The sequence below is a fragment of the Eupeodes corollae genome, chromosome 1 (assembly GCF_945859685.1).
Source record: "Eupeodes corollae chromosome 1, idEupCoro1.1, whole genome shotgun sequence".
Lineage (NCBI taxonomy): Eukaryota > Metazoa > Arthropoda > Insecta > Diptera > Syrphidae > Eupeodes > Eupeodes corollae.
The window spans coordinates 159,350,432-159,367,441 of record NC_079147.1 but is presented as its reverse complement, the minus strand read 5'-3'; the positions used below and the strand labels follow the sequence as shown (position 1 = coordinate 159,367,441).

Genomic DNA, 17,010 nt, shown 5'->3' with positions numbered 1-17,010 from the left:
TATTCGTCCCATTTATAAAGGAGGAAAAAAGAATGAAATGGATAAAGAGCTATGTGATAAAATTTAAATTTAAAGTTGTAAGTTCATGGATTAAGGAAAGAAGCGGTACACGTGCTTTACCACAAGGGTCAAAATTGAATCCAGTTCTTTTTATACTTTTTGCAGATGCACTTCTGCGGGTTTGTAAGAAAAGCACAGCCTTGCATATGTAGACGATATAGCTGTTGTTGTTTTGTTCAACACATGTGTCTCGAAATTCTGATTTCTAAGATGCAACAGGAGTTTGATGAAGTCACTCGATGGTGCCATGATTTTGGATTAGTCAACAAAATAAATGTAACGAAAACTATGCACATTCGGGTACCAAACAAATAAAAAGAGTCAATTAATATTTTCTTTTAAAATCCTGAACGTCCGACTTCAAGAAAACGTGATACCATTGAATAAGTTAAATCAACCAAATACCGTGGAGTTACAATTGATGAAATCATCTACATTTGAAGTTCTTGATTGTAGAATATATGTTAAGGTTGACAGCAGATCTTGAATACTAAGACGATTTAAGATTCCAGCACCCTATACATTACATACACTAGAAGACGAAAGCAAGGTCTACTTGAAATTCCGATGATGTACAACTTCAACTTAACTATACTATGCGATACCCATACTATCAATTATGAACCAACTTTCTACAAACCTTTGAAAAGATATTTGAGTCGAAAACAAATGGGTCATATGCAAAAAAAGATAAGTTCAAAATCTTTACTCACTTTTCTGAGAACTTTCTAAGAGTGGTATGTAAACAAAAGACAAAGACTGAGATTGATCTCAAGCTGTGAATTCGAACTCAAATTGTTGAAATCTATCTCTCGACGAAAGCTCAATGTGAGAAAGTTCTAGTTTTGGTATGCAAAAAGATGAGGAAACGCTCGATTACATGCGATCGATCTCAGAAATTGTTAAGGATGGGTTTTCTTAAGTTGTTAAACAACTATCAAAATGGAAGAGTTCCTGAATAATTTTGATACAAATCGTGTTTATAAAAATAGAAGATGTTTAATTGGTAAAAGTTTTCGAAAATTGTATAGATTTAGTAGAATAGGTGTGCAATCATTAACAGATGAGTTTTTGGTATTTGCAACTTCTCCATTAAAACTTTATTTAGTTTCAGTTACTAGAAATTCACTAAGATGATCAGCATTATTGTTTATAATTACACTTTCATTTTCGCTTTCAGAAGACACTTTCCCTTCTTGACTCGACCGACCGTACAGAAACTACTGTTTTAACTAGTGCAAGTGCATAAAAAGAGCTTTAAGATCATTCTAATATCACTGAGTCAGAACTTTAGAGAGCGAACTCGTGTTTTTGAATGGTTGATCTCAAATGCGAGTTCAAGCTCATCAGCTCGGACTCTGAGAACTTTCTCATCTTTTATTGTATGACCCAATGTCTTTCAAGTTTTTTGAAAAAAAAAATATAGTTTAAATAGATTCTCTTTAAGTTTTAAAAAGATATTAAAGTCGAACATCAATTTTTACTAACTTTTAGTAATCTTTTTTTAAGGTTTTAATTTTTTGTAAGAAAATTGTCAATGCGATTTTTCATCCCAACATCCCAGCCACGAACCGGAGCCTGTAAAGACGATCGTAGTAGAACCGCAGTATTTTTTTTGAGAATATGGAAAGACCACTTCTCCAAATTATATAACGGCGATGACGAACCGAATTCCGCTGTATGGGAGATGGAACCATTCAACCTAGGGATCAACAATTCCGCCTACCCGACCACGACGAAGTGGAGATAGTTATATTTAAACTGAAGTCAAACAATGCTACTGGAGCTGACGGCATCGCTGCCGAACTATTCAAAGCAGCACGCGATGCATGCACCAACTGATCTGCAAAATATGGTCGGAAGAAAGCATGTCCGATGAGTGGAATCTCAGCGTAGTTTGACCAATACATAAAAAGATCTTACAGATGCATTTAATGTCAAAAAAGGTTTAAGACAAGGTGATGCACTGTCATGCGACTTCTTCAATATAATTCTGGAAAGAAATGTGCAAAACTCAACCATCAACGCTAGAGGCACAATCTTCCAAAGGTCTATCCAATTACTTCAATACGCAGATGATATTGACATAATTGGAAGATCAAAGCGTGATGTCAATTGAGCGTTTTTGAGCATTGCGACGAAAGCGAAGAAGATTCTTTAATGGTTAATGAGGGCAAGACCAAGTATATATTGCCATCAAAAAAGGACACTGAACAACGACGACACGTCTTGGACAAAATGTCACCATGAACAGCTATAACTTTGAGGTAGTTAAGGACTTTGTCTATCAGACACCGCTATAAACACAGACAACGACACCAGCGCTGAAATCAAACGAAGAATAACTCTTGCAAATCGCTGCTTCTTTGGACTTAGAAGGCAATTGAGAAGTAAAGTCCTATCTCGAGCATCTAAAATCACCATCTATAAGACACTCATCAACCCGGTTTTAATTTATGGCGCTGAAGCCTTGACCCTGTCAAAGAAAGATGAGAGCGTCTTAGGATGCTTCGAGAGAAAAATTCTTAGGGTGATTTTTGGTCCCGTATGCATAGATGTAGAATGGAGGACAAGATATAACGACGAACTGTACGGCCTGTACTGCGACACTGACCTAGTTAACAGAATTAAAGTCCAACGGCTTAGATGGCTAGGCCATGTAGAGCAAATGGACATACAGCCCGGAAGGTCTTCGAATTCAATCCCGAGGGACGGCGCAGTAGAGGAAGACCGTGAATTAGGTGGAGCATGCAGGTGGGTGAAGACCTCAACCAACTTGGCGTTCGAAACTGGAAGACAGCTAGCTAAGGACCGAGCTGGCTGGAGACGCATGTTGGTTGAGGCCCAGGTTCACCCGGACTGTAGCGCCACCTTAAGTAAGTAAGTAAATGGTATAACTTTTCTGAAGTTCATAAATTTAATAATTATTGTCAAGTCAACCTCAAGCTTTTCGACAAAAGTTGCCTTCACAATATTTATAGTACCTAAATTATTTCGAGAAAAACCCAACATTTTCAACAAATGTTGCCGGTAAATTGATTTCATAAATTTCGAGATATTTTTGTTTAGACTAATCGGATCCACGAGTAATTGCTTAAAAGCCTAAGCATCCATAAAAAGTAAATATTGATGAGGTCGCAACTGCCTTATTCTTTTTAAAAGAAAAAGTGTTTGTCAATAAGCCATTAACAAATCAGAAATTAAATTCGAAGAACTGAAAATATGGACCACCTTAATGTTTTAATGAACGTGTACGTTTACAGACATGGACATTTAAATAGACACAGAGAAAGTTGTTTAGAGTAAAACCAAATTAATCGAACAACATGCATTCGAAGTAGTTTTAATCGTTATCAAAAAAAATAATTGTACTTTCTTATGCAAAATAACACGGGCTTTATTTTGTTGCTTGTTGATTGTTTGGAGATGAACAGTTCCTTAAGCAAGAATGTGTTTTCTGGTAGACATTAAAATATTATAACTGGTATAAAAAACATTAGTTTTTAAATTTTTTTTTAGTTTTATAAAACAATAAGTTCACTTCCGGAAGTAAATTCAAATTATTTTAATAATATTACAATTAATTCTAAGGAAAACATGGGTCGCGGTAAGCTTTGTTCCCTAGACGAGAAAGCTGTCATCTTCATCTGTCATCTTTGAAGGAAATAGCCAGAATAATAAGCAGATTTTTCAAGTTGGTTGCAAAAGCAATTTGACCGCTGAGGGACAAAAAAAGATCCTTACAAATATTCAAGGGAAATAAAAAAAAACAAACTACAACTTCCAATAACTTCCAGAGCTGTCCGAAGAAGACTTGTTAAAGCTAACTTCCTCAGAAGGATCGCAAGAATGGTTCCCTTTCTAACAGCAGAACCACAACCCTTAGCACACATCCAAATCTGGTCAAAAGTTTTGTTTGGACCAAAAAACCAGCGTAGTGGAGTGGCCATCCTAATTGCCTGACTTAAGTCCCATAGAACATTTTGGGAGAGATTTAAAATGCGCGGTTGGGAAGCATTTAACAAAAAATTAGACCGAACTGTTGAGGATGGTCCAACAGTATTGTATCATATTTGAATTGACAGATGCCGCCGATTATTTGACTCAATGTCCAACAGATGCCACACTGTGATTAAAGCTAAGGGCCAGGCTACCAGATATTAAAATAATTTTAAAATCCAGAATAGCTCTACATTTAGTGTACTTTTTGAAATCTTTGTATCTATTTTAATGTCTACGAAATTTGTTCTTTTTTTACATTTATGAATTTAAAATATTTTATATTATAATTTTACTACACATAATGAGTAATTTAAGTTTAAAAGAAATAAAATAAGAAAATGAAGACCAAACTTGAAAAAAAAAACCTTTTTAATTCAATATAAAATGTAATTATTAAAACTCTGTTTGGTGTTTCTATTTTAATGTCCATATATGTTTGTACGTACGTATATAAACACATATGCACATAAATTCAACCATATTTTGACGAAGAGATCGTTTTTTTAAGTATTCACTAAAAAGGTTTCTTTTTCCCATTAAAAAGTTAGTTTTCAACTTAAACGAAAAGCAATTAATTTCTGGTTTCTATGCTTTAAAACTAATTTCACTATTGTAGATTATTAACGATAAGAACGAGTTTTTTGTTCAGTTTTTTTTTTAACTTGGCTTAAATGATGACACACGTTTAAATGACGGTGCAAACAAATAAAACATTTAAATTTTAACTATCATACGAAACAAACTACCAGTCGTAAAGTTTAATTTTTATGATTTTAATCCAAGCTGCATGCAACTTTATGCACTTCAAATAGAAAATGATTGTCATGAATGAAAAAAGATTATCAAGTACCCTTAGAACGGGTAATAAACTTAATTTATAAGTCTATTGTATTGAAAATCATGCAGAACCGTAAACAGTATATAAAAATTTATGTTAAAGAACAAATTAAATAGTTAACTGAACTTAATATCTTATCTAGTATAATTAAATTAGACAGTATTTGTAGGTAAGGAAGTTAAACTTAATCACCAATTGAATAAACAGCATAGCGTGTATTTACTTAATTAAATAAAAGGAACGCTTTTCTATGTTTCTGTTTTAAAGTAGGTACACAAATTACCTGCTTACTCGATTCCGTATTTTAGTTTAATTATTATCAAGGTTAATGTGTTTATGAATCAGAGTTCACAGATGTTATGTTGAAAATCATTCGGATGATTTACTTTAATGTTAGCCAAAAAAGATAACATAAAGTGGTGACCAAAGTAATAAGAGTGAATCAATTAATTTTCGTGACTTTATAATCTCTATCGTAATAACCTTCCAATTTTTTTTATTTTTTTTTAATTTACATTCACTGAAAACTTCCACTAGTATTTATCAAAGCAGTGTTGTTTTTATTCACAAAACTCATTATCAGTCAATATCAAGAGGACACAGGTTTTTCTCAAAACCCACCTCTGTCTATCAACTCCTACTCTCACCTCCCCGTGGTGAACATCGGGTCCCTAGTACCTTAACTGGAGATTGGGTGCCAAACCCAGTGAAAAGTTGTTGGGGCAGAAAACGAGAGACAGGGGAGAGGTGCTTCCACTTAGGCACCTCTCTTTATCCAAGCAAGCGGAGAAATTCTCGAGATGGAATCAACGGTGGCGTCTACAGTTTCAGTAAGGTTGAACTACTTAGTGAACACCTTATAGGACTTCTACGACCTATTAGGAGCCCAGGCCTATAAGAAGCGGTTTATCCGGCTCCCCATCCTTGGAGTTATACTTAGGATCTGTCCCTCCAGGTTGGGGGTTGTGCCGTTGGGGTGACTTCCTGGCCACGTAAAAACATCATAGTTCCGAAGTAACAACAAGCCTCGGATACGGACGGATTAACTGTTGACAACCTACGCAAACGAACTAAGGACAACCTATTTTAGATATGAACTTGGAATGTTAGGTCCCTTAACAGACTACATGCGGCCGAAGAATTAGCGGAGGCCCTAGACTGCTATAAAGTAGACATCACCGATATCCAAGAAATACGATGGGATGGGCCGGGCAAAAAGAGGATGAAAAACTGCGATATTTACTATGGTGACTGCTACCACGAAAACCAACAGCGCTTATTTGGATGCGGCTTTGTCATTGGAGGCAAGAAGTCTTGAGCTATAGGTGCATCAATGAGTGCCTCATGACCATACGCATCAAGGGTAAATTCGGCAACATTAGCTTGATATCCGCGCACGCCCAACAGAAGGGAAAGATTACAACACCAAAGATATGTTCTTTGAGCTCTTAGACAAAACATATGGGCAGTGTCCTAGCTACGATATTAAAACTGTCCTGGGCGATTTCAATGCCAAGCTAGGAAGGGAAGACATCTGTGGTGGAATAATCGTGAAAAACAACCTACACGACAACACTTCCGAAAACGAATTCAGGCTCATAGATTTTGCTACGGGGCGAAACGTCGTATCGAAAACCAGTGACAACATTGCCAAGATGCAATCAGAGAAGCCGCCTATGATGGGCTGGGTTTCAGCCACCAGCAAGGAACCCCTGGTTTGATGAGGAATGTCGGCTGGCAAATGCAGCTAAACAACAGGCACGCAAAGCGGCGCTGCATAAAAGGATGAGAGCTGCTCATGAGCTCTATGAGCAGAAGAGGAGAGATGAACACCGACTTCTTAGAAGGAAAAAAGAGGGCATGAGAAGCGTACGGTCGAAGATGTTGACAGGTTTAAAAGCAGGAATGAAGTTCGAAAGTTTTATAAGCAGGTGAAACGAAATTCACATAATCCCAGAACCGAAGGCTGCAAAGACGAAAGTGGAAGCATCATAGTGGAACCACAGTCAATGCTGAGGATATGGAATGACCACTTCTGCAGACTGTATAACACCGACGACGAACCGAATTCCGCTGTCAGGCAGGATGATATTCCATGCAACATAGACGACGAAAGCCAACAATCCCGTCCTCCCGATTTTAAAATCAAATGGGGTGACGCAACAGTCTGTTGTGAACCAGGGCCTAGTGATTTACAACTCTCAACCATTCCTGTGTGCGAGTACTGTTGTCAGGGATGGAAGGGACCTACAGTTTAATGCCGAATCCGAACGGCTAGTTTGAGAAAGCACTTTTTCATGACAAGAATTACTCTTGAAGGATTTGTCAATTCCTCGCAAGAGGCAGTACCCACGAATTTTTTTTTTTTAAATTAAGGTGGCACAGGCAGGGAATAAACCTAAGACCCCTTGCATGACAGTCCAACGCACTAACCATCATGCCAAGGGTACTACAATTTAGACGAAGTAAAGATTGCTATATCTAAACTGAAGTCTAATAAAGCCGCTGGAGCAGATGGCTTTAATGCCGAGCTCTTTTAAGCAGCTGGAGATAAATTGGTTAGGAACGTGCACCAATTTATCTATAAGATATGGTCGGAAGAAAGCATGCCCGATGAATGGAACCTCAGTATTGTTTGCCCGATACTGGAAAAAGGAGACCCTCTAAACTGCACCAACTATAGAGGAATCAGTCTACTTAACATCGCATATAAAATCTTCTCAGCCGTAATATGTGAACGTCTTAAGCTCATCGTCAACAACCTGATAGTTCCTTATCAGTGTGGTTTTAGACCAGGAAAGTCCCCAGTCGATCAAATATTCATATTACGGCAGATCCTGGAAAAAAAAAACCAAGAACACCAGATCGACACCCACCATCTTTTCATCGATTTCAAGGCCGCATATGACAGCATCTATAGGGAAGTGCTGTATAGAGCCATGATTTTTTTAACATCGTACTTGAATGAATAGTGCAGAGCTCACACGTCAACACTATTGAAGCACTATCTTTCAAAAGTCTGTCCAATAACTAGCATATGCTGATGACATTGACATAATCGGAAAAACTTACCGTGATGTCAACAGGCTTTTGTAAGTATTGAGGCAGAGGCGGCAAAAAAAGGTTTAAGGGTTAAAGGCTGTCGTCAAGAAAGGACAAAGGACAACACCGACGTCTTGGTCAAAACGTCACCATCGACAGACGTAACTTTGAGTTAGTCAAGGACTTCGTCTACCTAGGCACCGCTCTTAACGCAGAAAACAACACCAGCGCTGAGATCAAACGCAGAATAGCTCTTGATAACCGCTGTTTCTTTGGGCTATGAAAGCAATTGAGTGGTAAAGTCCTCTCTCGAGGGACCAAAGTGTCGCTATATAAGACCCTTATCATCCCCGTCCTGCTATACGGTGCAGAAGCATGGACTATGACAAAAGCGGATGAAAACATTTTGGGTGGGTTGGAGAGAAAAGTTCTTCGTGTGATGTACGGTCCCGAATGCATCGAAGGGGAGTGGAGGAGAAGATGGAACATCAAGCAGTACAGCGACGTAGACTTAGCCAGAAGGGTAAAAGTCCAACGACTAAGATGGCTGGGTCACGAATAGAGAGCATGGAAACCAATGCTGCTGTCCGGAAAGTCTTCGAATCCACACCCACAGAACAGCGCAGTAGAGTAAGGCCGAATTAGGTGGCACGCACAGTTGGAAAGTGACCTCACCTAACTTGGAGCGCGAAACTGGCTACATCTAGCTAGGGACCGAGCTAGATGGAGAAGTTTGTTGGATGAGGCCCTAGTTCACACAGGACTGTAGCGCCACCTTAAGTAAGTAAGTTGACAACAATATTTTTTAAAAGATACAAGTGTTTACCTAAAAGTTTTGAAAAAATATTTGAGTTGAAAATCAACTTTTAACAACTTTTATTAATTTTGTTGTTTAGGTTCTTATTTTTTGTAAAATAAAAAAATTAAATTCGATTTTTTTCTCTACTAATTTTAAATTAAATATTTTTTGCTACAACATTACTGGTTTAAAAAACAAACTTATAATGCCTGAATTTTTTGATTTAGTTAACAAATATGATATCTTTATTTTATTAGAAACTTTTTTAGAAGAAGGAAAAGAACTGCAGTTTTTGAAGTATTTTAAAAATTATAACATAAAAAGTATACCAGCAATTAGAAACAATAGAGTTGGTAGAGCTAGTGGTGGTATAATGTGTGGCATAAAAAACACTGGCTTTGATAATATTATCAAATATAAAATCTGCGAGAATTATATAGTTATTGACATTACTTATGATACAAAACATTTCCAAATTTTACCTATTTATTTAAATTATAATGAATGGAGCATAAATTATAACGCGCTTTATAACTTCTTAACTATCTACAATTGTGAAAATATGATGATTATCGGAGATTTAAATGGTCGTATAAGCGACTATCAGAATTCGGTCTTAAATAATTTCCACTCTTTTAGCGGAAGACAATCTTTTGACAATTGTCTAAATCAAAATGGGAAACTTTTATTAGAATTGATTGAAGACTTTGGTTTTTTCGTTCTAAATGGAACATCTCAAAGTGACTCAAACGGAAACTTCACTTTCGTGTCTGCTCAGGGTTGCTCTGTAATAGACTACTGTCTTATTAAAGGTGAATGGCTAAGTATAATTGATGACTTTGAGATCTATCCAGCTAATTTTTCGTCTCATCTCCCTATAATTGTCTTTTGCAAATTAGAAAATCTATTAGTAAATCTACAAACAACCGGAAATGATAAATTAAAATGGAAAGAAAGACATGCAAATAGATATAAAATTAAACTTAATCATCAGCTGGTTGCGATGCCAAGTGTGACATCTGACTCTATAGATTCTATAACTGACATAGTTTCTTCAGTGATTAGACAGTCTGCAGAACTTTCTTCCCAACGTAGAAATACCTTTCAGTCTGTATGGTACGACGAAGAATGCAAAAAAAATAGGAGAAAATCTTTCGCTTTCTTAAAACTATATAGAAAAACAAATAGCGCAGTTTTTAAATCACTGTATTTACAATCAAACCAAGAATACAAAAGGTTATGCAATCTCAAAAAAGAACTTTATTTAAAAAACACTGCTTCTAAGCTCGTTGAATGCAAATCTTTTTGGAAGACAGTACAAGTGTTGAGTGGGCGGAATAGGAGGGTATTGTTCACAATTGATGAAAATCTACTTGCAAATTATTTTGAAACTCTATTTCTGCCTGACCCTAATCTAAACACAATGAGCTTTGCATTCCCTAATGTCATTATTCCTGAACTGGATTCCAATCTTACAATGGTTGAATAAGTAGCTGCTTTAAAAAAAAATGAAAAATAACAAAGCACCTGGATCTGATGGGATCCCAGTAGAGTTTTATAAACATGCTACTCCTGAGTTTTTGGAATATGTGTTAGAATTTTTCAATAGAATATTCATTGAAGAGACAGTGCCTGAAAATTTTCGTCTGTCTCGAATTACAGCCATTTTTAAGAAAGGTAACCGTGATTTGCCAGAGAACTATAGAGGAATTGCTGTGCTTAACTCATTACGAAAAGTGTTTACACAAATACTCTATACTAGACTTACGACCTGGTTAGAAGATAATAACATAATTAGTTGCTTTCAAGCTGGTTTTCGAGCCAACCTTTCAGCTATTGATCAAATTTTTGTACTCAGCACCACTGCTAGGCGATTTATTGATAAAAAACAGAACTTATATGCCTTTTTCGTTGATTTAAAAGCGGCTTTTGACACTATTAATAGGAGGTCCTTACTCTATAAGCTCTCAGCAATTGGCCTATCTACTAAATTTATCAGAGTCTACGAAAAAATTCTCGAAAACACGATGGCATCTGTTCAGAATGGTGGAAAAGTATCTAGAGAATTTAGTTGTGAAGCAGGTGTCCCTCAAGGATGTGTTCTAAGCCCTATCATGTTTGCACTGTATATGAACGATGTCGAAAACAGTATACCTGGGGGAGTTCAGTTCGGGGATATTACACTTAAAGTCTTGTTTTATGCTGATGATTTAGTGATTTTATCAGACAGTCCGCTTACTCTACAGCTCCAGATAAACAAGCTGAAACAGTTTTGTGATCTATGGGATCTTAGAATAAATACCACCAAATCCAAAATAATGGTTTTTAGATCTCGAAATAGATCAACTGGCTATGGGCGGAATTGGACTTTAGATGGTGAGATAATTGAGGTTGTTAATGAATTTAAGTATCTTGGGTATACAATGACATATAATCTTAAAATTCAAACCTTTATAAAAGAAAAAACTACCGCTGCAAAAATTGCAATAAATACAATGTGGTCCCAGTTCTTCGCAAATAAACTCGTAGATCCAATCTCAAAATTCAAAGTCTTCAATGCCACCGTGAATACTTGTTTTTGCTATGGTAATGAAGTATATGGTTTCGAACAGTTGGACGAAATGGAAAATATACAGAGGTATTTTTTCAAGCGAATTTTTAGGTTACCTATTAACACTCCTAATTATGCTATCCACCTAGAGACAGGCTTACCTCAAATTTTCTTGAAAAACTTAAAGGCTAACGCCGATTTTATGATCAGAGTTATGAAGCGATCTGACCATAACTTGCAAAAAAGACTCCTTAAAATTTGTTTTAGTAGTGGATATAGTCCGGTCAAAAATTGGTATGATCTTGCTGTAGCACATAACCTTTCAATATCATTGCCAGTGGACAATGTGGAAGCAATAAAAAATGCATTATATGAATGTATCTCTGTTATAGATGACTCGATGTATAGGCTTTGTGTTGCGAGAGGGACTGCATCAACATCGAGGAATATATACAGACAACTTAATCTGAAACTTGGTGAAAGAAACTATTTTAGAGAAGAGTTTACAGTTTCTGAAATGAGTTTAATCTTCAAGATAAGAACGGAAATGCTCGATTTGAATTACAGACCACATAGAACAGACTTAAATCCTGTGTGCTCTCTTTGCAACCTTGGTCAAAACGAAGATGTTTTGCATTTTTTAGCACTTTGTCCAATATTACAGGAAATCCGAAGGCTCTACTTTTATTCTAGTTTTCTTTCTCAAGAGGAATGTGTCAGTGTACTAAACGGAGATCGTGGCTGGAAGCCTCTTATACGCTATGTCTCACATGCACGAAAATATCGAAACGAGTGTTTGAGTTTGTTTTGAGTTGTAAGACGATGTTAATGTGATTGTATCTTCTCCTTTCTTTTTTTTTTTTTTTTTGTTTTTAACCAAATTAAAAGTCCTTAAAATTAAAAAAAAAAAAAACTTGAGAAATATACAGTTCTTTTCCTATCTTTTTGCTTTTTTTTCTCACTTACAAACCATTATCTGTTTTAGCTAAACTAAAAGCCCATTACCAATATTTTTCTTTTTTCCTTAATTTTTTTGTTTTGACTAAACTAAAAGTCACATTTTTTATTAAACTTATAAATACCTGTTATTGCTTGCCTTATACTATATATATATATCAAAATATACTTTAATGGTGAACATTATTTCATATGGTTCAATGTTTTCTTTTTTTTTTTTTTTTTCTTTGTTTTGACTAAACTAAAAGTCACATTATAAAAATAATAATTTAAAAAAAATTTGTTTTCTTTAATATTTATATTTATATTTACACTTTCTTTTTTTTTTAACTATGAAACTTATTTTGTGAAATATTCTCTCTTTTTACTCAAATTGTACTTTTTTTTTTGGTTGTTTATTTAATTAGTTTTTTTTCCCGGCAGACGGCTTATATAGCCATGCTTTGTATATCTTTTATAATGAAATATTGTACTTATAAAAAAATTGAAAAAATAAAGAACTTATCTATCTATCTATCTATCTATCTAAATTCGATTTTTTCAAAATTATTCTGGATGTTGAAAACAATATTTCTTATAAGATAAAATTAGTTGGAAGCCATAATCTCAAATTTTTGAAAAGATATTCGAGTCGAAAATCAATTTTTACCAACTTTGAGTAATTTAAAAAAAAACTGTCAATTCAATTGTAGATACATTTCACGTGAACAATAGAAGAAATTGACTTAAAATTAATTTCATTCATCCAATTTGTATTAGTTTATATAAGAAATAAAGGGAGAGTACGATAACTCAGGCGATAAAGTTTAATGACGGATTTGTATAGAACAGTTAAAAACAAGCATTTTTTGCTTTGGGAGGGTGGAGTCTATCTCCGCCCGTTTAGATGGTAGGGGTAATTTTCAACTTTCTCAAGAACTAGAAGACAAATTCATCTAGTTTTCAGTTGTTGATCAAAAACAAATAAGAGCAATTAATTCTAAAATAAAAACAATAGTTTATAATCTTGCAATATTAAAAAATTACACTTTAAACCTTTTTTTACTGAAATTTTGAGTTTAAAATAATTTTTTTTCAAAAACTATACATAGTTTTGACTTGATTTAAAATCTGGTTAATACTACATTGTAAGTATTATCGTTATTTTTTGACTATTTTTTCCATTTAAAAAAAAAAAACATTTTTAAATCGCCCATATACCGCCTAAAAGGGGAGATATAATAGCAAAAAATGCTCGTTTTTAACTGTTCTATACAAATCCGTTATAATATCTTGTCGCCTAAGTTATCGTACTCTTGCCAGAAATAAAAAACTTTTTAAGAAATGCTACCAGACCGTCGTTGGTTAACGACTAAAAAATCTAGTTCACAAAAATAGATTTTGAAATTAAACTATTTCATTATATGCAAAATATTGTTATCAATTTTTAATTTTTTAGAATAATTCAATTAACATCTTTTTTAACAATACACAAAACCCTATAAACCTTTTAAGCAATATAAATCGACAGACAGTATGTGAAGTTATCAGTGTGGGTCACACCCAGCCTATTTTTGTTAATATATTAAAAAAAAAGAGTTAGTTGAATTATTCTTACAACTTTTTAAATTACAAACGGTATTTTTCATATAAAGAAATAGTTTAGTTTGAAAATTTAATTTTGTTAAATAGATTTTTAGTCGAAAAAAATTGTATCAATTTAAGTAGAATTTCTTAAATTTTTACTAATTGAATGAATGAAATTAATTATATATCAAGAACCGAACATCAATTTTTAAAAATAGTTTAAGGACAATATTTTTTTAATTTTTGTAAAGCTATTTGAGTCGAAAGTAAATTTTTACCTAGTTTTAGTATTGATTTTTTTGGGTTTTTATTTTTTGTAAAAAAAAAACTGTCAATTAGATTTTCTTCCAAAATTTTGCTGAGGGTTGACAACAATATTTTTTAAAAGATAAAGGTAGTTTTAAGCCAATATATTAAAGTTTTGAAAATATGTTTGAGTCGAAAATCAATTTTTACCAACTTTTATTATTTTTGTTCTCAAAATTCTTCGGAATGTTGAAAACAATATTTTTTATAAGTGAAAATTAGTTGGAAGCCATAATCTCAAAGTTTTCAAAAGATATTCCAGTCGAAAATCAATTTTTACCAACTTTGAGTAATGTTTTTTTAGATTTTTATATTTTATAAAAAAAAAGTCAATTCGATTGTTCTCAATATTTTACCAGATGTTAAAAACTTTGTTTATGTTGCAAAAAATTGTTTTGGTGATAAGATCATTTTTTGTTCGTAAAATTTTCGGGGTGACAAATATTTTTTTTCATTTTGTTTTTATTTATAAAATATAAATAAAGTAGTTTGGTATCACTTTATAATATATTACATAACATTAAATTAGCGTTTTGGTTCGTGAGATATTTAGAGTTAACCAAAATGTGAACGTTATTTTAAACTACTATGGTAAAAAAACCCTTTCTGCATTATTAACAAAATGTATTTGAAGGCGATATCTCGTCTGAATCTTGAGCTATAGACGACGAAAAAAACGTCGCGAACGTACGGAAGTACGAACGTACGTGCACACGCAGGCACAGACATCTTTCCAAAAATCTTTTATTTCGACTCTAGGAACCTTGAAACGTCGAGAAATGTCAACATTTTCAATTTAACACATCGGACCCATTACAATAACTTCCGGGAAGTTAATAAAAGAAAGAATAAAATTATTTGGTTCTTGTTTAATAATAAGGGGTTGTATGTGGGAAGATATTATTATAATTTCCTATTAGTATAATTATTCACAAAAGTAGATTTTTTCAATGTTTTAAGCTCTATGAAAAAACTTATAGTAGATACAACACACTGTATTTGCATTACCAGATATGAATCAATATCCATAACTAGACCCACAAGAAAACAGGTTGTGCAATCTTAATCTTATGCATATTCAATTTCTCAGACTTTTAGATTCAAAAATTAACTTTATTTAAATTTAACTTAAATAATAATCCCAAAAAGGGGAATGCTTAATTTAAAACTAACTTTCTTAAGAAAACTACAAATATGTATGTACATAGGTTGTAGATTCATAAATACAAAAATGTAGGTATCTATATTTAATAGTAAATGTACCTACCTAGAATAAAGTATCTAATACCGAATCACCCTATAACTTCATTTAAATTGTAATTTTTAAACCTGTTGTTAATTAAGAACATAACATTCACAACAACTATTTAAATGGCATATACAACATTTTCGCGGTTAAACAAAATAATAAATTAGGTGAAAAATAAATTCAATGATTTTGCAATGTCACCGCTTTTATGTAGTTTTGCAGTTCACATAAACAATTGCCTTATACTGTTAAATTAAATGCAACCAAGTGAAAAAATGAATTCTTAAATAATAATCTTACTTCTTGAATAATTCCTCATCGTACCACGGTGGTAATTCCAAATCACGACCATCGTCTTCTTCTTTAGCTCCGTCTTCTAGCAAATGTTCCAAATACTTAGCTGCTTCTGCATTTTCTTCTTTAACTGTATCTTCCATTGACTTTGAATTAAAGGCTGAAGAATAACAAAAATAATAAAAGAATGAAAGAAACAACAAAACTAAGAATTCAACACAACAAAATTTAAAAAGAACTTATGGAGAAAGTTGTAAACGTTTTAATTTTTCATCAACAAATTCAGTTTTCACTCGGGTCTGAGTTGGTTGGAGTAAATTTAATTTAATTGGATTTATGTTCTTAGCGCGTTTTGTCCTGATGATGAGTATGTCCTTCGTTTACCATGAATGCCATACCCATAATTTATTTATTTTAAAAGGTATTTCAACTTTATTGGAAAGTAGAATTAGTGTTACTGTTACGTTATGTTTTGCACCCACGGCGCGTTTCACAAGTAAATTAACCGTTTATCTGATATCATCACAATTGGGTTGAATAAACAATTTAATTCGCTAAACGGATGAACTATTCAATTATTGGCTTGGAGCACCGACTCCAAAGCACATGTTTCACTATTTATTACAATCTAAGTCTCCCGAATGGCTTTACCTTATAGACTGCGCGCTAGCTGGGACTTTTGGTGTGGGCCGATGATGAGTGTTTGTTTATGTGAGAAACGAAATGATAGTTTTTTTTGAACTTGTTTGGTTGAATATGGAATACGGTTGAGCTTTGATGTTTCTGGAGATGGTGGGGATGAGATTTGGGGAACTTTTGGAAGCTTTTTTGGAAGAAAAGTAAAATGGGCTTCACATGGTTTTCTTTCTTTTTATTTGGTGCACTGGCGCGTGCAGTAAGGTGGTGATAGCTGCATATGGATTTGCATTTATTATGATGCTCCTCAAAAAGCTCAAAGCAAGGCCGTAACAAGGGGGGCTACATTGATTTTTTAAAAGAACCAACTCATACTTTTAGCTTGTACAGTTTACATATACATACAGTCATGGAAAAAATAATAGAACCGACTTGTTTTGTTGGTAATGTTTAAATTTCCTTCGTTGAAATGCATTATTTTTTTAATGTTACATTTTTTATTTTTTATATTGAAAAAATTAACTCAATTTATTTCCATTGGAAACAATAGACTTAAAACTAATTAACACAATTTTCTGAAACTAAAACAATAAAATAAATAAAATATATTTTTCTTTAATGTTTTGTTGTGCCACCACGATTTTTTAGTACTTCGGTGCACCTGCGACCCATGGAGTCCACTAACTTGGCACAAGTTAGCTCAATGGAGA

At 33.8% G+C, this 17,010-nt stretch overlaps 1 protein-coding gene across 3 annotated transcripts in view; it reads right to left on the bottom strand.

Moving 5' to 3' along the window:
• LOC129938991 (uncharacterized) overlaps nt 1–16,460 on the bottom strand; it is a 31,182-nt gene extending 14,722 nt beyond the window's left edge. The window contains exons 1-2 of one of the 3 annotated variants that reach the window (XM_056046838.1): nt 16,316–16,460; nt 15,671–15,824 (exon numbers count right to left, since the gene is read on the bottom strand). In XM_056046838.1, coding sequence (XP_055902813.1) covers nt 15,671–15,807 — 137 coding nt within the window. In that variant the 5' untranslated portion in view covers nt 15,808–15,824; nt 16,316–16,460. The other 2 variants (XM_056046837.1, XM_056046839.1) reach the window with 2 other exon arrangements.
• Nucleotides 16,461–17,010: the final 550 nt, after the last annotated feature.